The sequence below is a fragment of the Mirounga leonina genome, unplaced genomic scaffold, assembly GCF_011800145.1.
Source record: "Mirounga leonina isolate KUSES-001 unplaced genomic scaffold, KU_Mleo_1.0 Mir_507, whole genome shotgun sequence".
In the NCBI taxonomy this organism is placed as follows: Eukaryota; Metazoa; Chordata; class Mammalia; order Carnivora; family Phocidae; genus Mirounga; species Mirounga leonina.
This window is the reverse complement of record NW_023270789.1, coordinates 5,916,249-5,941,146: the sequence shown is the minus strand read 5'-3', so window position 1 is coordinate 5,941,146 and position 24,898 is coordinate 5,916,249. Positions and strand designations below refer to the sequence as shown.

At 44.0% G+C, this 24,898-nt stretch overlaps 2 protein-coding genes across 3 annotated transcripts in view; one reads left to right on the top strand and one right to left on the bottom strand.

The window, feature by feature from the left end:
- Nucleotides 1–20,899, top strand: part of MAGI3 (membrane associated guanylate kinase, WW and PDZ domain containing 3) — a 115,149-nt gene extending 94,250 nt beyond the window's left edge. The window contains exons 17-22 of the mRNA XM_034990279.1: nucleotides 239–424; nucleotides 9,128–9,230; nucleotides 9,966–10,092; nucleotides 10,654–10,797; nucleotides 16,090–16,228; nucleotides 17,688–20,899. Coding sequence (XP_034846170.1) covers nucleotides 239–424; nucleotides 9,128–9,230; nucleotides 9,966–10,092; nucleotides 10,654–10,797; nucleotides 16,090–16,228; nucleotides 17,688–18,790 — 1,802 coding nt within the window. The 3' untranslated portion in view covers nucleotides 18,791–20,899. The remainder of the gene's footprint in view (nucleotides 1–238; nucleotides 425–9,127; nucleotides 9,231–9,965; nucleotides 10,093–10,653; nucleotides 10,798–16,089; nucleotides 16,229–17,687) is intronic.
- Nucleotides 17,692–24,898, bottom strand: part of PHTF1 (putative homeodomain transcription factor 1) — a 66,614-nt gene continuing 59,407 nt past the window's right edge. Inside the window, exons 19-22 of one of the 2 annotated variants that reach the window (XR_004676486.1) lie at nucleotides 22,270–22,382; nucleotides 19,057–20,048; nucleotides 18,681–18,791; nucleotides 17,692–17,864 (exon numbers count right to left, since the gene is read on the bottom strand). The gene's annotated coding sequence lies outside the window, so the exon portion shown is untranslated. Of the gene's footprint in view, nucleotides 17,865–18,680; nucleotides 18,792–19,056; nucleotides 20,049–22,269; nucleotides 22,383–24,898 lie in introns of those variants that run through there. The other variant, XR_004676485.1, reaches the window with a different exon arrangement.

The following is a 24,898-nucleotide window of genomic DNA, read 5'->3' as shown; positions in this document are numbered from 1 at the left end:
ACCGAGGTTTATGTGCTACTCCTGCAACTATGTAAGGAGTGTGTATGCATATGGGGCCCAGAGCGGACCACGGTACAGCAATAGTCATAGTTGGGTAAAGTCATCGCACGTGACACTTTTTTGCTCTACCTTTAAAGAATGTGTTTTGATGTTATGATGTTGAATTTTTAAGTGATGATAAATCCGACGCTAACGTATCTTAAATAATGGAAAAACCTGGGCGTTTTCTTCCCCCTAGTTATTCCTCATAAAATTGGCCGAGTCATAGAGGGAAGCCCAGCAGATCACTGTGGAAAACTGAAAATCGGAGATCACATCTCTGCGGTGAATGGGCAGTCCATTGTTGAACTGTCCCATGATAACATTGTTCAGCTGATCAAAGACGCTGGTGTCACGGTCACACTAACGGTCGTTGCTGAGGAAGGTAAGGAACCGGGCACCCCGCCTTGCATGAGCTCGTGTGAGCAGGACGAGTGGTGGCTGTTTCTCCATATGCTGGAGAAGCAAGCACCAGAGGGGAGAGAGATGGGTCATACTTGTCAGATCTTATTTTCTTAAGATAATGTGTTCAGTGTCTGCTTGCTTGAGTGAGGGAAATCCTCTAAAGATTCAAAGACAGTCACTGTTGACACGGAGCCCTTCTTGTCAGGGCCGAGCCCAGGGCGCCCCTCCCCATGGCCAGGGCTTTGTTCTGGGGAGCCGCTGTCTAAGTGGGGGGGCGGGCAGTACGTAGGAATGGCCAGGAAATAGGGCATAAAATGCATCTAGTGTCTTGCCTTTTCGTCATTAAGGGTTTCTAATTAGGAATTTTGAAGAGCACCCATTTGGGCCCTTTGTTCATGAATTACAAGGCAAGGGTTACGTAATGCGCCTCTCATTTTTCCCGAGTTTGCAAAACGGAGGAGGAGAAGCCCCACAGAGCGGAATTATGCAGAGTCCATCTTTCCTGTTAAAATCCCTTGTACTGTGATGGGAGCTCATGCCCCGCGGTGCCCCGTGGCCCTCTAGTGTCGTCAGTGTTGGGGTCTTTTTGTTCTCGATTCTTCCATTCTTCGCTCATCGCGCTGCCCCTGTCTCCTACACTCGTTCATAGCGAAGGTAGCACGTGATCTCCTGCGTCCCAGCGCGCACAGGGCCATTTGCACCTGCACGTGAGCGCTCCCAGCCGCTCGAGGAGGCCTTTTCCAGTCCTCGGACCCGGTGACATCCCCGCCCCGGCCCATTTCCCTTTTCTGGTCTGGTCCACACTCTGCCCAGACTCTGTCCCAGACTGTGCTGCCCCTTCCTCCTAAAATCCTCCTCCGCAGAAGCCCGAGTGCTTCCCCACTCTCTGCACAAAAAGCGGTTTATGAGTTTGCTCCCAGCCACCTTTTACATCGAACTCCCCGGGTTCCTGCCAGATCTGCTCCGGAGCGAGGCCTCTGCGGCCTCTGCACCCACGGGCTGCCCCCCGGCCCCTGCCCTGAGCCCCCCCCCACTCCGCCGCTCTGCGGTTCACTGAGCATTGCTCCTGCCTGATGGTCCCCCTGCCAAAATGCCCTGCTCTTTGAAGACAGAGAATATTATCCGTTGACTGTGATCTTAGTAGGCCATCAGGAAATATTTTTTGAATGAAGAAGTGAGTTAAATGGATGAACGAACATTCATCCCCTCGATGAGGGGTTGAGGAGGCGAATGAACAAAGGGACAAAGTACAAGTCAGGAGGCTTGCAGTTCCATGCCGGTACCTAGCAGAGGTGTTAGAAACCCAGTAGAAGTGAGGCCTTTGACAGTGTTCAGGGACACCTGTCAACTAGTTGGATGACCTGAAACAAGCCACTTCATGTTTCTACCCTGCAGGTTTTTGTCTATGGAATGGGGACGATAATGTCTGTTTCAGGATCTCCATGAAGATTACAGGTGAAAATGTACCTAGCCTGGATAAGTACCCCGAGGTGCTCATCTAATGGTAGCTGGGTCATTTCACCCCACCTGTGCATGGCTGGGCCCCGCATCCAGGTCTCTGCCACAGCTCACCACCTAAGGAAAGAGTAGTCATATTTAGTAAGCACTGAACGATGTGGCAGCTGTTACCCCAAACGCTGGACGTCCGTTCACTTATTTCCTGCTCACGCTAATGCTAGGTAGGCACTATTACTTTCCCATTCTGTAGATGAGGACACTGAGCCCCCGAGCAGTTGGAGAACTTGCCCACGGTCATAACACTCATGACAGAAACGGTGTAGGAGTCCGCAGACTGGCCCCAGGATCCATGCTCGTGACAGCTGGGCCTTCCCCAACCACAGTATCCAGAATAATCCTGTGCGCCCCGCTCGACTTTGCCTCCTTGCACTGATCTCTACCTGAGATGATTTAAGCTGTGGTTTCTTTGCTTATTGCCCTCTCCCCCTGCCAGCATGTAGAGTCACAAGATTCCTGAAGTTAGAGGTCTTGTCATGTTCAGTGCTGAATCCCAAGGGCCTAAAACAATGTCAGGCACGTAGTAAGTGCTCAATAAAAAAGTTCTCGAAGGACTGTTGTTACTTAATGTGATTTGGGTCATGTTTCTTTGTCGCCCATTTCTTCACCGTGATTTCTTTACTACGATCTCCAGAGCCTGCTTTTTAGCCTTAAATTTGTTCTGTGACCCACAAAGAAAAGCAGACGTCGGCGTCCCAGGAGATCACATTTTAGGTCTGTTTGGAGAATGAGGTCTTAGACTTACATCACTGTGCCTGGGGCACAGCAGTGAGAGAAGCTCCCCGAAGTAGTGGACCTAGCAGTCCTGGGGCTCAGTGTTTCTCTAACCATGTGTCGAAAGGACCAGTGACTTTTCCAGTCCACCACAGCCAGCATTTTTGTAAAATACATAGAAGTTAAATGAAAAATAAAAACGAAGACATAAAATCATTCTGTCAAGTCATTAGAAAATGTTCTAAATGCTTACTCTCAATATCTATAGACATCTTACTGCTGACTGACCCAAGAACCACACACTCAGTAGGCCTGGGATAGAGGGTTCGGTAATAGAATTAGTAGAATTTTTTTTTTTTTTTTTTTTTTTTGCCAAAATTACCTTTTATCATTGATGGTATTTTCTCTGAGAGGTTATCCAAAATTGCTCGGGCATTTTTCTTAGAGGAAAAATTAACTTTGACACTGTGGTCCAAATACTTCTGGACATACTCCAGATTTTCTCTATAGTGCCAGTCGGTGTTTAGGAAAAATAGAACAGTGGAAGGAAACCCCATAGCAGTACATGCTTTAAAGTCTTAGTTCAGGGACACCTGGGTGGCTCAGTCAGTTAAGCATCTGTCTCAGGTCATGATCCTGGGGTACCGGGATCAAGCCCCATGTCGGGCTCCCTGCTCAGCAGGGGAAGCTGCCTCTCTCTTTCTCTCTCCCTCTCCCTCTGCCCCTGCTCATGTGCTCTCGCTCTTGCTCACTCTGTCTCTCAAATAAATAAAATCTTAAATAAAAATAAAAAATAAAGTCTAATTTCATATGTAGGCGCAGCCTGTTAAAATGCAATCACATTTGACACGTAAAAATCACATTTCAGCGTTACACCTTATTTTATTGTATACTCAAGTGTTACTAAACTATGAAAACATTCAGAATCTCTTCTTTTTCTCGGGAAAAAAAAAGTCGAAAGTGTCTCTTCTGTCCATAAAAATCCCATTCGTGGAGTTTGTAAGTCTTCCAAGTTTCTCATTGTATTCGGTATAAAATCTATCAACTGCACTGAAAAGTCAAATGAATATTTATCGCCCTGGAGCTGTCTTCAGAAATCACACCTTCACATCAGTCGGTATTTCCCCTCGGGTGCTCCTTCCCTACTGCCCAGAAGCCGCTCACTGTTCATAGATACAAGACAGCTGGGAAAAGAAAAACCTGGTGCTTCCATTCTGTTTTCCCCTTTCACCAGATACTGTTGAATAGTTCCGGCTTTTTGCGCCAGGGAAATGGTTAACCAAGTTCCCAAGCCACGTGTCACGTCTGCTCTAAAACTCTCCACCGGTCGGTGGCTCGAGGCTCCCAGCCTTGCCCGCGGCCCGGCCACCGCGCCGGCCTGTGCCCTGGAACGGGACGGAAATGGACCGCGCCTGGCTCTTCTTGCTGACCGTAAAAAAATCTTTACATCATACTGTTTTTCCACATTGATTTCTACTGCCGTGCCAGGGCCTGATCATCCCATGTTTTTTGGGGTGTTTTTAAAGCTTTTATTTATTTATTTGACAGAGACAGTGAGAGCAGGAACACAAGCAGGGGCAAAGGGAGAGGGAGAAGCAGGCTTCCCGCGGAGCAGGGAGCCCGACGCGGGGCTGGAGCCCGATGCAGGACTCGATCCCAGGACCCTGGGACCATGACCTGAGCCAAAGGCAGACACTTAAGGACTGAGCCACCCAGGCGCCCCCATCCCATGTTTAAGAGTGACACAGATCACCCTAGCTCCTGAGGACCACTTTAGGACAGCTCTGATAGCGTTGCCACCAATTTTTGGCTTTGTTTTCCGTTTATTTATCTGCTTGTTCCCTTTGTCTTTATTTTCCGCTGTCATTTCTCTCCCTATTCCCACTGGCAACCATTCCAGCGTGTTGTGTGTGCCTCGGGTTATTTTTAAAATACATAATTGTGTGTGTGTTGACGTTTATTTTTCAGTTACGTAAATAGTACTGTGCTGTAGATTTTATGTTGGTTTTCTTCTCTGAATTCTCAGAACCATATGTTTGTTTCTTTAACGTCGTGTTATTATTCCAGGATCCGATCCAGGGTCTTACAGGGCATTTATTTGTCACATCTTCTTTTTTCCTGTGAGTGTGACATGATAGCTCGTTGTGGTTTTGATTTTTGTTTCCCCGACGACTAGTGATGTTGAGCCTTTTCATGTGCTCTTGGCCATCAGTACATCTTCTGTGGAGGAATGTCTGTTCAGATATTTTCCTCACTTTTAATTGAGTTGTCTTTTTTTATTGTTGAATTATAAGACTTCTTTATATATTCTGGTATTAGATCCTTAACACATCTGTGCCTGTGAGTATTTTCTCCCATTCGGCAGGTTGTCTTTCCGCTCCCTTGATACCGGCCTTTGATGCACAGAAGTTTATTGTTGATGATGTCTGGTTAATCTACATTTTGTTTGGTTGCTTATGCTTTTGGTGTCATAGCAGCAATTTTAAGATTTATCCACGTTGCTGGAGGAACACAATCAATTGCTTTTAACAACCTGACAGTTTTTTCATAATATACGTGTGCAACACATTACCCACGCACTCCCCCCAAAAAAGCCACATCATCACACGCCCTCCTGATACACCCGCGTATACGTACCTTATAAATAGTGTGAGAATTTCTTGGAGTGAAGGTGGTTGATCAGAGCATACACATGTGCTTAATTTGACCAGGTGCTGTCCGACTGTCCCCCATAATTGCTGCACCTACCCTCCCAGCAGCAGAACACGGACAGTTCTGTAGCTGCACGTGTCCGCCAGGACCGGGCACGAGCCTACTTTCAGACTGGCCAAAGTATGGGAAGTGTCCTCTCGTTGGTGTTAAACTTGCATTTCTCTTACTACCCGTGAATTTGAGCATCTCATCAGATGCTTGTTTTGGGGGATTTTTTTGTTCTTGTGGATTGCTTCTTCACATCCTTGACTCATTTTTCTTGTGGGATTTCAGTCTTTTTTCTTGTTGATATTTAGAGATTCCTTGGGAATTTTGTAGGCAATAGTCCAGTTCAGTTTGAGAAAGTACAAAGAGCTTCTCCTGTCATCTGTATGTTAACTTTGACCATGGTGCCCTCCACTGTACAGAGATTCTTAATTTAGACGTGATCCCATTAGCCAATTGTTACCTTATGACTTACGCTTTTGAAGTTTCATTTCAGAGAAGTTAACCTTCCCCACCCCATGTCACAGAGATTTTCTCTTATCATCATCTATTCGATTTATAATTTTGTATTTAGTTCTTTAATGCAGCCTCTGGAGCCTCCCTTTTATATATAGTTTTAGGAAGAATAGCTTTATTTTTTTTATTCTCATACTGAGCAGGTTTTTCTGGCACAGCCTATTAGATCACTTCTTTTCTTCATTGATCCATGGAGCCACCACTCGGGTCTCCTGGCTGCTCTGTTCTATTGATTCATCTTTTCTTGGGTTAATTTACATATATATTTATTCACATAATATATATATATATATATTTTAAGATTGTATTTATTTGCGAGAGAGAGAATGAGAGACAGAGAGCATGAGAGGGAGGAGGGTCAGAGGGAGAAGCAGACTCCCTGCCGAGCAGGGAGCCCGATGTGGGACTCGATCCCGGGACTCCAGGATCATGACCTGAGCCGAAGGCAGTCGCTCAACCAACTGAGCCACCCAGGCGCCCTCACATAATATATTTTTAAAGTGTGTATGTGCATATATATCTATCCACACACACTTGAAAAAAAAAATCTTTAACTTCGTGGTATATCCTAATACCTGTCTGTTAAGGAAAGTTTTTACCCAACCACCCCACACACACACCCTCCAAATTGACTAGAAGTTCATAAAACTTTTCTGTATAAAAGTTTAGAGCAAATTATTAAGTTCTTCCAAAAAAATCCAACTGCAATTTTTATTCAGATATATTGAATATATATTAACTTTGGGAAAATGTATACCTTTAAATACTAAGTCATAACACCTAAGAGCATGGGATGTCTCTCTAATTATTCAGATCATCTTTTGTGTCCTTTAATAGAGTTTTGGAGAGTACTCTCATAGGGTTCTCATTTATTCTTGCAAAGGATGATTCACAGTACATTATAATGTTTGTCACTATAGTTGAACTATGGGATTTGTGTTTTTCCTCTGATAATATACTTTCTCTTAAATAATTACACACACAAACTCCAGCAAAAGTTTAATTCTCATTGAAGGAGAGATATACTTAACCCATTGCTTTACTATCTGAAGAAATTTCAGATGAAACTGAGAGAGAGCAGGGGCCTGTTTGGCATCTTGGGATATTTAACTTTGAGAAATAGAACAGTTCTTCACACAAAAATAAGTTGGAGAAGCCATGTGGCATGGGTCGGAGGACTAAAACTGAAAAAAATACCAATGATAGGAAGTTTTATTTAACCTTGACGAGGACAAGGGAAGAACGTGGGACCGCAACCAGTCTGGGATCCCAGATGCTGCACAAGTGACATCCTCGGGGAAAGGTAGGGGAGAAGATGAAACTGATCAGCTTCTTTCTCCTGCCCCGAAGTTAAACACCCATTGCGCCAGCCACGCTAGTGAAGCCAAAAAAATTACCTAAATGGGACTCCTCCAAAGGTACAAGTATCTCCCAGGCATCTTGTTGATAGAAGTAACTTCTCCCATCAGTTTCCATTCCCTTGATAGTAGCCGTGAATTGGCAATGACAGACCAGAATTCCGCTATGTAATGGGCACTTAAGATTAGAGGCAGGGAACTTGGAATTGATGTACCCAGTGAGCAAAAGTGGGAGGACTTCTGGGAATTTCTGGTGGGGACAGGAATATAAACGTAAATGAGGTGTGATTCCTGCAATCCCGGAGTTCACGGTCGAGCACGAGAAACAGGTGTTCGCCTAGCTTCACACAGGGCGTAAATGCTATGAAAACAGTGTGCTTACAGGGCCAGGTGCGATCTCACAGAGGCGGTGACATTCTGAACAGGAGATGAAGTGGGAAGACACGAGTGCCCAGGTGACGAGTCCGGGTAGTAGCTTATGAGCAATAAAAGGTTACCATAGGTTCTGAAGCTAGGCAGAGGCTTGTTTCCGTGTATGTGCTAGGACTGGATTCCAGGAAGTGGAGTGCAGATGGGGTTGGTAAGGAGACCGGCAAGGAGGAGCAACCTAAGTAGCTTGTCAAGCTAAATAGGAAAATAAAATTCATGATAGTAATTTAAAAGAGCAACAAATTTCCAGGTCCCCTCTCCCCCGCCCCCTCCTCCCCGCCCCAAAAAAGTTCATTCTCCACTCTTCCTTCCTAGGGCACTTGACTTTAAAGCATTGAACATTTTTGCTAAGTAAGGTCAGTATTTCAGAATATATACTTTAAGAGAAATACAGGCCCAAATAAGACTTTATCATTTTGATTATTATGATAAAATGATAATAGAAACATTTATATAGTGAATATAATATGCCAGGCACTGTTTGACTCTTGTTTAATACGATAACCCCATGAGGCGGCTATAATTTGCTTTTTATGGATGAGATGATTAGAAGCACAGAGAAGGTAAGTAATTTCCTCAAGAACACACAGCTAGTAAATGAAGAGTCAGGCTTAACCCCTGTCAGTCTTGGTGCAGAGTTCATGGTCTTATTCACTAAGCTAGGCTCCCTCCCTCTGATATTTTAAATATCCTATGTTTAATATTATGGACAGGATAAAACATTCGGAAGTTCCAGCTTTACAAATATGAGTGTGACAGCCTTAAGAGTCTCTCCTGTTACTTCCCGTGACTTGGCATCTCGATGCAGCCAGTTATGAAACCTGCCTTCAAGGAGGTCTGGGGCTGCTGGCGATGATACAGAAGGAAATGGTAACTTTTCCCCCCTGCATTTGTCCTCTCAGAAAACAGAAGCAGCGAAGTCTTCACAGACATTTGTCAGCATCGGGATGGTTCTAGAAGTTTGTCTTAGGTGTTCGTGTCAGGCAAAATAATCGCTCCAATATTAAAAGACGTAGGTTCACAGACCTGTGTGTGGTTTGCAGACTGGCTTCTGTGTCCCAGCACTCCTGAGACCTGTCTTTGTCATCTAGAGCTGTTTACCAGTTGCAGGGTGTGCGCTCTGGAAGCCCACAGAATAGGCTACAGGATAGTTCCTGGAGCTCTGTCCTCTAGATAATATTGTCCAGTGTGTACATTTCTGATTTGCATGTTGTATGGGTGACCCAAAGAACAGGATTCCTGTTCTCTTCAAACATAAGCATTCCTCGAAGCCACAGGGGGAAAAAAAATGTTAATGTTCCAATTCCAGACAGCTGACGGCCGTGCTGTTCGTGCTGAAGTCACTGAAGTCAGGAAGGCTGTAACCATGTGGTCTTGTCTCACTTTCGTAGACCACTCGGCCTTTACATTTTTATGTGCAAAGTCTTATTTTTATTGTTTTCTCACTCGAACAGAGCATCATGGTCCGCCTTCAGGAACAAACTCAGCCAGGCAGAGCCCTGCCCTGCAGCACAGAGCCCCGGGCCAGTCCCAGGCCAACCACATAGCTGGGGACAGGTGAGGCCGCTCTTCCCAGCTTTGGGCTGTTTTCTGTCGTCGCCCCACCCTTCAGCACCCAGCCCCACCCACGCCCCCGCACAGGGGCCCCTTCAGATACGCTCCCACACCCTGCACCCCCTCAGCACCTCATCCCTCCTCCAGCCGCATCCCCAGGGCGCAACGTCATTACCAGTCGTGCCTGACGAGAGGGGTTAGAAAACAAGAAGTGACATAGCGCCTGGCTGCGCTCCTCTAGGCCCTCCTCATTTTGGTGGGGGCCCAGGCCCACGTGCCTGCTCTGTCCTCAGACTGCTTGAGCAGACCAGAGCCCTGCTTGCACATCTTTCTTTCTTCTCTCGTTGACAGTGCTAGCCATGCAACAAAAACGAGATTTCCAGAAACTCAGCGTCCGGGCACTGGCCCTGCCAGAGAGCCGTTTCTCACGGACGAGGTCCGCTCGTCGCCCCGCCCCGGGTCGGTGACCTGAGTGCAGTTTTCCTTGCTATAAACTGCGCTGAGACGCCCTTAAAACAAAGAGCAAACCAAACCAACGTGGGCTGTTGGGAGACTGGCTGCTGGAGTTACCAACCAGATTTGCCCAGCATCTCTGGGTCCAGGCACAGCCTGCCTTCGCGGCGGTTTGTCCGGAGGATGGGCAGCTTCCTTCAGCTTTGAAAAGAAATTAATCTGCCTTTACTTTCAAACCGTTTTCATTTCCTCAGTTCAGAGAGTGACTGGATTTCTCTCTCGTAGAAGTGCTCTAGAAGGTGGAATCGGGAAAGACGTCTCCACTTCTTACAGACACTCGTGGTCTGACCACAAGCGCCTTGCCCAGCCTGACGCGGCAATGAGTGCGGTTGTGGGCGCCCGGCACAGCCAGGTAGACGGACGCCACCCCCAACCCAGATGTGGACTGTTCTTTTCAGTTGCTACACCGCTGATGCTGGCGAATTTTTATTACAGATCAGTTCGGACACATTTGTTCCCAAGATTAATAATTCTGTGTGTTTGGCATTCCATCAGCTTCCATGAGAGAACGTGAAAGAGTGAAAAAGTTTACCCTGTAATTGGAGGAATGTGCACCCTGGGTCCGGTACTTAGAAATAGCAGTGTTTGAGTTCATCAGAGGAGGGTTTCGGTTTTTTTTTTTCCCCCCAGGGAAAACTCGTCAAAATCTCCTTAAAGGAAGCATTTCCCCAAATTCTATTCTCTGATCATCCTGCTGCACATTGACTAGTAGAGAAAACATGTGATCTTCAGCTTAATTTAGGCTGCATTTATAAAGTAGCTGTTCAACCAAAACTTTCATTCCTTTCTTATGATATAGAAATGCATATTGAGTGTATGTCATAATCTCCCAGCTCTAAAAGTAGTCTTTCTTCAAGCTGTCATTAAAGCAGCCCACGAGAACTTGTTTTTCTTATGCTTCTTTCTCTCCCAGAGCCTTGGTTGTTACCCAGTGGAGCTGGAGAGAGGCCCCCGGGGCTTTGGGTTCAGCCTCCGTGGGGGGAAGGAGTACAACATGGGGCTGTTCATCCTGCGTCTTGCTGAGGAGGGCCCCGCCATCAAAGACGGCAGGATTCACGTGAGTTGGCTTCCTTCCGCGACCTTTGCTTCTGGCTCCAGACTGGAAACGACTGAAAATAGTTGATCGAAGGGAGTGTAGAAACCTCCCAAAGCTAAGTAGCAAAGTTTTCCATCATCAGACCTGAAAGCAGCTGCTCTTTGTTCCACTTTCCGATGCCTGGTGATTTCACAGCCTCGCTCTGGTGTCCTAGGTGGTACCACACTGATGCTGTTTTTACCATTTTGACTTTGGGCAATAAGGAAACTTATTTTTTACTTACACCGTCAACGTTTGAGGGCAAATGGGTTCGTAAATAAAATACACTTTTATCTTATTAAAAATCTTGGAAAAGCCAGGATAAAACAGAATCTTCAATTTCTTTCCAGAAATAATAGGCCCAGGATTTTTTTTTTTCCCCTCTTAGCTACCCACAGAGATAGCCAGAGATCAAAAAGCATGACTCCCCCAGCCTTTACTATTATTTGAAAGACTAGAATTCACTTGGGTAATGGTCCGTCCTAGGGGTTCTCAGCTCTGAAACCCTGTAGCTTTGTACGGAGCACTGCAGACCAGACTGTCTGTGCATCTGCACGTAAGGTATTTTCGCCCCACCTCTGAATGTTACTTCAAGAGGAATGTTATGTAGGGGACATGTGTTGGCCTCGGTTTTTAAAAAAATAATTCACTGGTATTGTTAGGTGATACATTCGAAACTTTAAATTCTAGACAGCCTTCCCCCTACTGCTCAAGAGAACTTTGGATTTCCTCCCTCTCCCACCCGTAGGCAGCAGGGAAGATAATTTTTGTTTAAAAATCAGATGGTATATTCTAATAATGTTTGGAAAAGGCTTCCAGGTGATTGCAGTTTTGAATTTTCCACATCACTGCCCCACTCCCATTACTCATTTGGTAAACATGTATTGAGTGTTTGCTTTACCCAAAGCTTTTCTGAATGAGTACTGAATGAGCTGGGAGAAGGGGGGGTCCCTAAAACAAATAAGATACCACCCTTCTTAAAAATGACCAGACTTGTGCACAAGTTCAAAGAGGTGAGGATGAGTGGAGATCTCACAGAATGGATGGCAGTGGAGAGTGGGTAAGATTTCAGTAGAGAAAGATTGGTCCTTTTTCTTCCCCCTCTTTTTAAAAAATTTGTTTGGGTATACTTTAAATCTGTTGGTTTGTTGTTTTTTTAAAGATTTTATTTATCTATTTGACCCGGAGAGACACAGCGAGAGAGGGAACACAAGCAGGGGGGAGTGGGAGAGGGAGAAGCAGGCTTCCCACTGAGCAGGGAGCCTGATGTGGGACTTGATCCCAGGACCCTGGGATCATGACCTGAGCTGAAGGCAGACGCTTAACGACTGAGCTATCCAGGCGCCCCAAATCTGTTGGTTTTTTAAAAATCTCCCATTGTAGGGGTGCCTGGGTGACTTTGTTGGTTGAGCATCTGACTCCTGATCTTAGCTCAGGTCTTGATCTCAGGGTCGTGAGTCTGAGCCCTGCATTGGGCTCCACCACGCCCAGTGTGGAGCCTACTTAAAAAAAATCTCCCATTGTATTGAGTGTCATAAAAAAAAAAAGGCCAAAAACTAGGATATAATTTTAAAACGTTGATTCCAAATATAACCCTCAGATGCACTAATCTCACTAAACAAATAAAAGGCAAACAGGCCTTGAAGCAGGCAGTCTGTTTCTAAGACATACCGTTCTTTACAAATGAATGGGAGCTTTGGACTTCCACGATTAAACCAACTAATTTCAAAAGCTCTGATATTTGAAAACAAAAGGAAATAGGCTAATACGATTATGCCCAGGTTTGTTCTAAACTCTAAGAAATCAGCTTTTCAGAGAAGAGTTCTTTTTCTGGCTACCAAACTGTCAAAATCTTGACTTGCTAAGGATCATGGGAGCTTTGTTACTAATGACAACTGAGTCTGGGGGCCACTGCCCAAATGAGGAGAGTTTATCTCCAGCAAACTCGCGCCACAGAGCTGCCTGAGCTCCCTTTCCGCCTCACCCTCCCGCCTCTCTCCCCGCCTCCCTCACTTTGTCTGGTAGGTTATTCTGTACCTATCATGTCAGTATCTTCGGTCCTCGTACAGGGCCTTGAATGGTTATAGTAGATGCTCTGTAGATGTTTGTTGAAAAGTAGAATGGATGAAAAATACTTACAGTGAGGATTGTTTTTCTCAAGATTAGCTCCCGGAACTTCCTACTGCGTAGACAGGACTGGGCTAGATGAAGCAGTTGGGCAGACAGTGTAAGAGTGCGGTTCAGTAAGACAAGGGAAGGTTAGTCTGTAACATAGATGGAAAGGTGTTGAGAGTCAAGGAGGTCTCTACATTTAGTGAGCCTCAAGCCGGTTAAGATCTGGAGAGGAGTGAAAAAGGTGTTCTGGGCAAAGGGAATGAGATCAGCTGAGTGGGAAAAGCTCATATTAGGGGATAGTGTCAGATTTAGTTAGATCTTTACCGTAGGACAGAATCAGATTTAGAAAATGTGGAGTCTGGCATCTTCTAGGCAGCACGTGTTTCCACTTAGGTTTAGTCTCACAAAAACCCTCTAAAGGAGGTGGCATTATCCCCACTGATTGATGTAAAACTGAGGCTCCGGGAGACTAATCCCTTGCTGGGGTCACTCGGCCTGTGGCGGCCGCGGTGGGACCTCGGGCTTTGGCCCTGTGAGCCCAGGCCTCGTGCTTCCCAGGGCAGGCCCTGGCTGGTGTCTTTCTGGATGGGACAGTTTGGGGGAACCGTATGGGTTCTCAAGGCCTTCTAAGATCATGTAAGCAGTGTACTAGAAATACTATTTTGTAATTTTAATACAAAATGTACATTTTTAGCGGCTGTTGTTAATATAGTAACTTTTTTAAGGAACATAATTTTTCTCTAGCCCCTCTTCCCACTTCTTCCTTTGGTTCTCCTATTCTTTTTCCCTCCCTTTGATTTCTCTCTCTCCCCTCCTCTGTCCCCCATAATTTTATTTTTCAATCATACAAACCTGAACTCGAATCATTATTGGTTCTATTTATCAAAAGATGTATTCCTTGATACGTATTCCTCGTATCCAAAAGATACATTCCACATGTAAAATTTTTAAAAGTAACAGAAGTAACAGAATTTTCAAAGAATGTTCACATTTCTGTCTCAAAGGTGCCATTTTTTACATCTCTAGCTCTGTACAGTCCAGTAGAGAAGTTTTCTCCCTCTGAGGGCCTGTCTGCCAGAAATCTTAAAGCCATGGGGTTCTAGTGTCCTTCTCCACAATGTGGTTTTAAAGTTAAACGAAAATGACACCTGGTGGCAAATCTGTTCAATTACAAGCTTTATTGCGATTCATTTGTTGTACTAAGAGTAAGAAATAGTCTGTTTAGGACAGTGAATTTAAGCCAGAAAATGTGACTGCAGTGATAACCTCAGTCATGTTTCACAAGACACACCCAAAGCATGCTCCCAATACTGTCTGCCTTAATTTTCATTTCTCTAATTATCAGCAGGATTTTATACCCAGTACTAACTTAGTATGTGTATTTCCTCATGCAAATAATTTTCTTCAGTCACTTATTAGGGAAATCTGGGTATTGGCTTTTGTCTCACATATATTCTAGATATAAACTTTTTTTTTTTTTTTTAAGATTTTTATTTATTTGACAGAGAGAGAGATAACGAGAGCAGGAACACAAGCAGGGGGAGAGGGAGAGGGAGAAACAGGCTTCCTGCCGAGCAGGGAGCCCGATGTGGGACTCGATCCCAGGACCCTGGGATCATGACCTGAGCCGAAGGCAGACGCTTAACGACTGAGCCACCCAGGCGCCCTAGATATAAACTTTTTATTAATTATATGTGTATGATTTTTTCCATCCTGTGTTTATTATTATTTTGTTTAAAGACCCTTTTTCTATGTTAAATCTATCTAGCTTACTTGATAGCCTCCATTTCTTCAAGAGACTCCTTTTTTTTTTTTTTTTTTTTTTCATAAAGATGCAGCAAAACAATCTCTTCTCTTTCTCATAGTTGACTTGACATTTTTTGCAGTGTAGGGAGTGGGCTCCAGCCTCAGGTAAATCTTCATCCGGATGCACTTGAAGTCTTTTTGGGCAAGACGGGGAGATAGAGAACTTGAAAAGTAACATTTGTCTCGGTTTGTTGTGTAATCGGGTTTTCTCTCATTAAATCCTCCCCAGTGCCCCAAGACATTATCCCCATTTAACAGGGAGGAACCTGAGACCGACCAGCCAGCAGAAGGAAGAGCCAGGAGTGAACCACAGACGTTAGGACGCCAAAGCCCAGCTTCCTGGCCACTGTGCTTTGCGCTCTCTGTGGATACAGACTTCCCCCCAGCCTCTGTTAAATAATTATTGGGTCATCTTGTGTTATTTCTGGATCGTTTTAGTAAGCTCTTATAAATATCTGAGCTTCTTGGAATTTCAGTAGTTTTCCATTGTTCAGTTTTTCTCTTTTGAAGCCAGTACCCTTCGCGTGTTTGTCACCTGTTTTAAAACCACTATCATCGTTATCTTTAATCCGGTCCTTTGCAGAAGTTATACTTGACTCATCTGTATTATCCCTTCTTTTTTTTTTAACTAACTAAACAGCATTTCCAGTAAACAGCAGTGATACTGAGGCATCTTTTTCTGATCCCTAGTTTTATGTTTTTTAGGGAAATAATTTTAAAGTCATGAGCGTAAGCCAGTTATTGGTTTTAAATAAGTATTCGTATTAATATATTCTCCAGGCTGCAGTTTTTCAGAGTTTTCATCTCTGAATATTCCAGTTATCAAATGCCTCCTATATGTACAGGATGTGTGGCCAACACGAAGGAGTGGGCCGTTCTCCTCGGAGGCCCAGAAAGGCTTCATAGATGAGGAGCCATCTGCCCAGAATTCAGAAAATAAATTCAAGATTCAGCTCAAGTTGCAAAGTACCCTTACAGGTGGATCATTCAGTGACAGCCCTGTAGTATCAGGTGGATCGTAGAGACCTCACCTCCTGTGTCACTTATCCTTTGGTGGGAAACTCAGAATCTGATTCATGATTTCAAGGTGCCGGGATCCCATTTACTAGTCCTATAAAACTTTCCCCTGTAGGATTTCCACGGAGTAAATAAAGCTGGCCACTGTCTGTTCCTGTGGCTGTCCTCTGGCCACTCGTCACCAGCCTTAGCACGATAGCACTGTGTACAAGTTACACATCATCTGACAAATGAGAGTGAGTCACGTAGCAAGCCTGGGGGGCTCTAGAGCGGACAGAGCAGAAGTGAAGAAGGATGCATCGTTTCATGTTGTTCCTGTGAATGTTCCCTCTCTAGGTGGGTGACCAGATTGTCGAAATCAATGGGGAGCCTACACAAGGCATCACACATACTCGAGCAATTGAGCTCATCCAGGCCGGTGGAAATAAAGTTCTCCTGCTTTTGAGGCCAGGAACTGGCTTGATACCTGACCACGGTAAGTCACATCGATCACCTGGAGCTGAAACGTGCCTGCTGTGTTAGGGAGGGGACAGCGGCAGGAAAGGAAGGGGAGAGACAGTTGACTGGCTAGTTCAAAGGTGAACAGCAGAACCACCTGCAACTAATTACACAGCATAGGTTAATTATAATACTACAAAATAAGCGACTTCGCCATGATTTTTGTTGGGATGGAACATGTGAAGCAGGTTCCACAGAAAACATATAGTTGCTTCTGTAGAGAAACGTGCCTGTAAAAAAACAAGGATATCGGAAGCAAGTGCTTTAAATGGCATGAAAAATATTTGAAATCTCTCCAAATGCTAAGACCTTTAGGTTTTTCTGGTCACTTGTCGAAAACAAGTTACTGTGGCCCTACCTGGGCTCAGGGAGTTGGACGTGGGACCATGTCTGGACTCCTGTACTGATCCTCAGCTTCCTGGGTTTCACTGTATGGTTTTGAAATACGGTTTTGAAACTCATTGTTTAATCAAGTGCACTAGCCTAGAAAGAGAGTATCACGCCACTAGGACGTGTCCCTTCCAGTTTCCTCCCCCTCTCCCCACCTGGAGAGATTTTGAGGGACAAGTATAGACGTGACCTCCTGCAGTCCCCTTCCAGCCTATAATTCTCTGTGTGATCTTCCACCATCTGCTTGTAAACCATACGTTCCCAGTGACATCTTTGCTAACTGCGCTGTGATTTTTTTTTTTTTTTTTTTTTTTTTTACATAGTCCTAGGCTTTTTCTCTTCCTTCTTCAGGTTTGGCTCCTTCCGGTCTGTGCTCCTACGTGAAACCTGAGCAACATTAAGGCTTTCAGGGCTTTTCTTGGTCTTTCCTTAAAAAGACTTGGTAAATTTGCATGTCTTGTAAATCACTTCCTTCTTTTTTTTTCTGTTTAATTAAAAATGATGCTATTAAATACATCCCTTTCTATCTTCTGCACTTTTCAGTTCCCTTTTGACATTAAATTTGACAGCTTAATCCAAGAAAATTATTTACAAATGCCCACGAACCTCGTTCTGGCTACCACAGTTGGGTCTCCTTTGTTACTGATTTTGCATAGCTGTAAGCTATATCCTTTGATAACAGCCAGATTAGTAAGCTTCCTGGACCAAGTAATTTGGTCCGATTTTATTATTTATTTCTTCTAAGTTTTTCATTGGGCTTTACTACTTATATGATGTACAAATTCTTCATATCACTAATTATACATAAATTATTGGAAGAATGACTGTTATTTTGTGTATATTTAAACAAACAACCTACAAGTACAACCACCTCGTGTACAAGTACTGCTGTCTATATGACCTGCCTTTCTCGAGAGAGCTCAGCATATATACTCAGGCTATTTAAGCAGTTAGTCCAATCCAAATGGCTGTCAGAGTTCAAAACTTACTGTTCCTCTTTGTAATTCTAAAATTTAATGATGTTCCACTCAAATCCCTTTTTGTAGGTGATTGGGATGTTAATAATCCTTCATCTTCAAATGTGATTTATGATGAGCAGCCCCCCTTTCCCCCATCTTCCCATCCTGCTTCCGTATTTGAGGAGTCTCCCGTGCCAGTAATTGAAGGATCTTTAATGAGAGGTCAGACATGTGAAAAGACCGAGGAATTAAAGGATGGTGTGCCTGAAAAGAAAAGCACTTTAAATGAAAATCCATCTGATAAAAAGCAGCCCTCTTTTCTCCAGAAAAATGTGAATAAAAGGGATCCACCCAGCAGTCATGGTCAGAGTGACAGGAAAAATCTCTTCAGAGTAGAAAACGGTGTTACACAAAGAGGCAGATCTGCTAGTCCCAGAAAGCCCGCCAGCCGACATGCAGAAGGACGTTCAGACAGGCTTCCCAGTCCTCTACCAACTGACCCCAAAAGAAGACCCAGAGAGCGATCACTCAGCCCCAGGAGAGGGGACAGTAAAGGGCAGATGGGCACCAGGGCAGGTTCCGGACAAGATGGCTGCGAACGAAGCAGAGGACGGTCTTCAAGCCCAAAGAAGCAGCAGAAGACTGAGGGAAGCAAAGGCCGATCGTCAGAGTCGGAGAGCCAGAGGGGCGGGGGCCGTGCGAGGGATGGGGCCGAGCAGATCTCTGAGGGCAGAGAAGAATCGGGTGTCGTCCAGAAGGACACAAAGCAGAGCCAGGCTGGAAAAAACAGAACACGGTCTCCAGAGAAACAAAGCAAGAGGATGGCTGAAAAGTCTCTTCCACCCAAAAAGACTAGTAGTGCTGCTGCTAGTAGAGTATTACCTGACAGGGAGAAAGGAAAGAAGGCGGCCTTGGGAGAGACAAGCGCCAGCAAAGAGAAGCCAGGAGACAATGCCAGACTATCAGACAAGAAGCTGAAGCAGGACCCTGAAGAAAGGATGGTTTTAAACAAAACCCAAGCTCCCCGAGGAAAAGAACAGGAGGCAGCCGACAGAACCAGAGAGAGCGGAGGCTTCCAACCTGAGAGTGCTTCTCCCGTTAAGAAAACACCCATAACTCCAGGGCCCTGGAAGGTGCCAAGTGCAAACAAAGCGGCAGGCCCTAGTGGTGTGGCCGAGAAACGGCTGTGACCTTCGGTATAAAACAAAGAAAAACAAGCTGTAATCTTTTCTTACTAAAAAGTGGCATCTTTCCAAAACAAAACCCCACAAAGTCCTTTTTTCTGAGATTCTGGACCACGACACGTTTTGATTTGAGCATCCGGGTAGCCAGGCTGCATGAAGCGCCTGCAGGACCACTGCGAACCAGCCGTCCCCCGGGGCCGCCCTCCCGCCTCCGCGGGGGTCCCAAGTGACGCGTGCCCACGTGCACGGCCTGGTCACAACTCCCTTGATACCTGTGCCAAGTTATCTACTGTATCATGTCTGTCTTATCCATTTCACTCAGCTGTTCCCACAGGAATGAGAAAACTCGGTTTGGCTTGGAAGTTGGTATCCTCGATAGCATGCTGCATGTTTACAGAGAGACACATTCAAGTCCTTGCAGAAGAAGGGGTTGTTCGCTCATCATTAAAGATGGCAGTCACCTCTTCCAACAGCTACAGGTGATGGCGCAGGCCCAGTTTAAAAATGAAACTCCAGAACATCACTACTGAAAAGAAAAACAAAATGGAGCCAGATAACGACACTCTCTTAGGGTTTTTAATTCGGCTGGATCAGGTATTTCAAGTAACTTACAGATATTACTTACAATTGGATGTTTAAAATGAGCTAGTGCTCTAGGCAATGAAGAGTTCCCCCTCCTGCTGTTATTTTCCAACCCTGATGTGGTCTTAGCATCTCAGGTTGGCCTTTTCCTTCAGTTTATTTTGTTAGGAAACCAGAAAGAAGCATGTGGAAATATTGCTTACTGCTGTTCAGAGAAAAACTACCAGGTTTCTATGTCTGGATATTTGGGTTGGACCTCCTACTACTCACTCGTTAGTCGTTACTACATAGTGCGTATGGGAAGAGTCAAAACATCGTACAGATCGTGAGGGCCTTGATTGCAGAGCACCTTCCCAGATAGAGGACCACGCCTCCGGCAGTAGCTGTCCGAGCTCAGGTGTTTCGAGGCAGAACTTGCATTCAGACCTGTTCAGCAAGAGGACCGACGTGGCGTGGTGGTAGACAGCCCTTGCTACATCTGATTTCATTTTAATTTCTAGCTACGTTAACTTATTTAAAAAACAAGAAAGGGAGACTAGACATCTGCTTAGCTTGTTGTACACATTTTCGGAGTCCTTTTAAAAAGTCTCAGTAAAGATGTTTGCTGGGAGGTAGAGACCGTTTTTAGCTCCATAAAAGAGATCCAGGATTTTCAGGCCCCTGTAGCAGCATTCGGTAGCAGCTATGAATAAAGGAACAATCTCAGAACAAAACCATTTTATGGAGTATTTGAACACACCTGTTCTGTCACCTGGGTTCATCTTGTTCTTGTGAAACCTGGTACGTCCAGGCCCTGTCCTCTCAGAGTCCGACTGTGAAAGTCTTTAACGTACCAACCGAAGCCGCCCTTCTAGCTGAGACATGCTTCCCAGAGTGAGATTTCTGAACTCCCCTTCCATCCGGAACTATATTACCCACCTATTGTAACTACTTGAATAGAGAAAAATTAGGAGGCTTGATCCATGCTGAGAATTTAGCACCACAGAAATGATTTATTTTCCCTATAGTCCACAATTAGTGATAAAAAAATCCTATTTTTATTGTTAACTGTGACATAACTTCGATGTCATATGTTGTCAGTCTGATGTGGCTCTTCTCTAAGTAACCTGTCACTGTACTGATTATATACTGACTTAGCAATGTGGCCTTGGAATGCTAAGCAAAATATGGATGTACTGGTTGTAAATGTTTATATATTGTACAGTACCTTTATATATACACTTGAGGTTCTGATTAGAGAAAGAGATCTGTAAATCGCTCGTTATTTTTTATATAGATATTAAAAAAAAAAAAACTGTTCATGGCCTGCATTTCTTTTATTGTCAGGTTTATTTAATGTTGCTTTCTCTTATAGAGCAAATTCCCATCACAGTCCGAGTCCTCAGATAGGTGTGGTTGCTCCAAGTCACAAACATTCAAAATCCTACAATCAGGACGACTTATAATGATGACTTTACCTGTATAGCTTCCTTCTATCTGTATGTAAACCTTGAAATTGGCTTATCGTTATGCCTGTTCATTATAAAGAAAATAGCTTTGCAAAAATAACTTGCTACTCCCCAAAATCTTTTCCTACACTGTTGGAGAGAAGAGGACTTGTCTTCTCGGAAGTTCAGTGGAAGTTCTAATGGATAGAGTGGTGTAAGTCCAGTTTACTGTAAGGTCACAAAACTCATCAGACTGTGGCATTTCAGCAGTAAATCATTTCATTTACTATAGGTTACACTTACTTTCAGAATGAAGTGTTTTGACTTACTTGGGTTTCATTTATTTTTTGATATGATTAATGCCCAAAACCTATTTCACGACCATGGTTATTTTACTCTTGCGGGTAAAAAAAAAAGTTCCTGCCATTGCATTAACTTACACTAAAAATTAAACGCATAAACCCCAAGTCCCACAGTGGAGATGCATGTCATGGCAAAGGCTGTAGAAAGTGGCAGCAAATAGTTTGGGTGGACGTATCTTCTCACGGAGTTCTGAGATGCTACTGCATTGTCTTGCTACAGATGAGAGACTGAGATCATAGTTACATCAAATTTTATAGACCAAGTAGCTGTTGAACAGGGTCAACTATTTCAGAAGTCTCAGACACAAAAGCATTTGGCTTTTTATTTCTACATGAAAATATCTTGGGTTCTTCCTTTCAATAGATACTCCCATGTAGAAAAAGCCAAATGCTTTTAAACACATGCACAAATGAAGAATTCCGTGGTTAGTATGTCCAACATTCAAAGAGAATATGGTTTTAAAAAAGCAAGGAACATTCAAATTAGTTAAACTGTGTAACAGTCTAATGAGTATTTAAGCTGAAGCTTAGTCCATAGGTTGCCCCTCCAGAACACTGGTATAAACACGGACATTTGCACAAAATGTGCCGTTTCGGTCTGGTATGAAGAACACATCAGAGCACCTTTTTACATCATCATGGTATGCTCCAATGCCTAAGAACTATCTGTGTTTGTTAAACATAACAGATTTACGTATTTAGGCAGCTCTTTACTGGTCATGCTCTTAAATACAATACAATGACTTGTTCAAAGCATGCCATAATTATTAACATGAAATCTGTAATCTTTGCTTTAGTTAACTGAATTAGTTTAAGAGAGTCACTAACTTGGATCTGTTTTCATTGTTGCTATGCAAGAGAGACTTTTGGGAAGAGCGTGATTCTAAAGAGAGAACTCTGAACTAGAGAACTCTGAATCTTTCTCATATACATTAAAAATATGAAAACATAGCCAAGTGCTTTAGCTTAGCCTAAACCTATAATTTTGACAGAGAATCCTTTGGGAATTTGTCTGTTTCACAGTGTTCACATTAAAGCCAAGCAGAACTATTATTAGCAAATACACAAATCAAGAGGCTTATTTTGTCCTTAATAAGCAACAATCATTTATTACCTTGAGTAATACCTTATTATAGCTTATATGCTCAGGCATGCTGCAGGAAAGGTAATGGAATTATTGGACATTTGTGAAATTCAAACTTCATTATTCAAGATGGGCACCAGTAACTGCAAGAAGCAAAGGATTACTTTAAATGATTAAACTAGTCAATACATGCATACATGAGATTCACTTTAATGAATCTCTCCATAATCCCAAATCACTGCCATATTGGAAGTCAAACCCGTTTGGCCCACTATGAGTGTGTAAATCTAAAACATTTCAAAAGTGGATGTAATTAATTTGGAAGAGTGTTATTTTACAGTGCAGAAGTCCACGTACTTGTAAATACAATGAACCAAAAATAAAAAGACCCATAAGCTTATACTGTGAGGCATTGTGGTATTTAGAATTTTTCTACATGTCTCTGAAAGTCAAGAAACCATATGCCAGTTAGGCAAGTATTTAGTTATTCAACTATACAAAGTATTTGGCTTATATTATACACTAGCTATAATGTACATATTTAGGAAATTTCAGGTTGTACCTCCATAGCAATTTTAAGAGGGATAATTTTTCCTGATACAAATTATTAAGTGAACAGGTATTTCTCTTAACCTTCTATGGTTAGTACTATTCCAATTAAATGTATAAATGGCCTAATCTTAGCCCTGTTTTTACATCTTGGTTTAGTTTCTCAGTAACAGCTAAATATTACCAAAATATATCTCGCTCTTTTTTGGGGATCAAAACAAAAGCCCAAGTTCTCGGGCGCCTGGATGGCTCAGTCAGTTGAGCATCCGACTCTTGATTTCAGCTGGTGATCTCAGGGTCATGGGATCGGGCCCTACATCAGGCTCTGCTCTCAGCACGGAATCTGCTTGTCCCTCTCCCTCTGCTCCTCCCTCTGCTCCTCCCCCTACTCACACACTAGCTCCAAAATAAGTAAAACCTTTAAAAAAAACAAAAATCCAAGTTCCTAGAAATTATAGAGATAAATGAAGCACTGAGGGTAGGACAACCATGAAGTTACAACTCTTCCATCCTAACAGAATTAAAAAGTTGCATGAATGTTAAGTTACTTGAGGTCTGCTCATTCATTCTACACATTTATATTGAGGACCTAGTATGGGATCAGGTACTGTTTTGCATTCTGGGGATCTAAAGTGGACAAAAAGTCCCTGCCTTAAGGGGCTCACATTCTAGTGCAGAAGCAAGTAGACAAAATATAAGAGTGGAAGTGCCAAGTAGGAAGCTCATCCCTTCCATGTACACACCAAGGCTGCAACTACATATAGAGCAACTCACTTTGAGAATGACCTGACAACTAGCAAAAATCTCTTCCACTACTAAAGGTATAGAGAAAAAGCCACATTGAGAAGGGTAGGAGGGGCAAGTAAGAAGCCAAACCCTTGGCAGGGTGAACCCACAGGTGGGAGAGAGAGTACATGCACAGATGTCTTCCTTGGGGAGGGAGGGGTTCAAACCCCACATCAGCTACTCCTGCCCCAGCCCTGGGGATCTGTTCTAGGAAGATGAGCCACCACCCACCCTGCCCCATAACATCTTTCTTTGAAACTCTAGGAACTTTGAAAATCAGCAGGGATTAACTAGGGGAAAGCCAGAGGGCTATAGGAAATAAAAACTCTGGGGTGCCTGGGTGGCTCAGTCGTTAAGCGTCTGCCTTCGGCTCAGGTCGTGATCCCAGTGTCCTGGGATCGAGCCCAGCATCAGGCTCCCTGCTCGTCCCTCTCCCACTCCCCCTGCTTGTGTTTCCTCTCTGGCTGTCTCTCTCTCTGTCAAATAAATAAAATCTTTTAAAAAAAAGGAAACAGAAACTCTGCTCTTAAAGGGACCTCACGTTATAGGAGTCCCAGAAGAAGAGAGAGAAAGGAGCAGAAACTTAAAGAAATAATACCTGAAAACTTCCCTAACCTCAGGAAGGAAACAGACTCCAGGCCCAGGAAGCATAGACAGTCCCAAACTGCTGAACATAAAGAGATCCCCACCAAGACAAATAATAATTAAAATGTCAAAAATTAAAGAGAGAGAAATATTAAAAGCAGCAAGAAGGAGGAGAAGACGGTGGAGTAGGAGGACCCTAAGGTCACCTCATCCCATGAATACAACTAGATAATTATCATATCATCCTAAATACCCCAGAAATCAATCTGAAGACTGGCATAACAAACCACAACTAAAGGTAGAGAAGAGGCCACATCGAAGAAGGTAGAAAGTGGAGAGGTAGCTTGGGAGAGAAACCAATTGTGGCTGCTGCGGTCACAGAGAAGGGCAAGAGACAAACTAGCCCACAGGGGAGTGCATAGGGAGTAAGAATTCCCATCGCAATTACCTTGGAAAGAGAGGGCCCCAATTTTGTGAGTTCTTAACAACCAGTGGGGCCTAAAGCCTGGAGTTTTAAAGGTTGCGTGCTTGACCCTGGGAGAGCTCAGAGGACATTGGGCTGCTCCTGGAGAAAAGCCAGGGCAAACAGCCAGTGGATGTGCAATGTGGACACAGCAATCTGAAGAGCACCTGGGGCACACAGTGGGGAGGTTATTTGCTCATCCTGGAGTGTGTCCCAGAGAGGCAGCATTCATGGAGAGACCCCTCTGGGAGCAAAGGAACTGGCAGGTGCCATTTC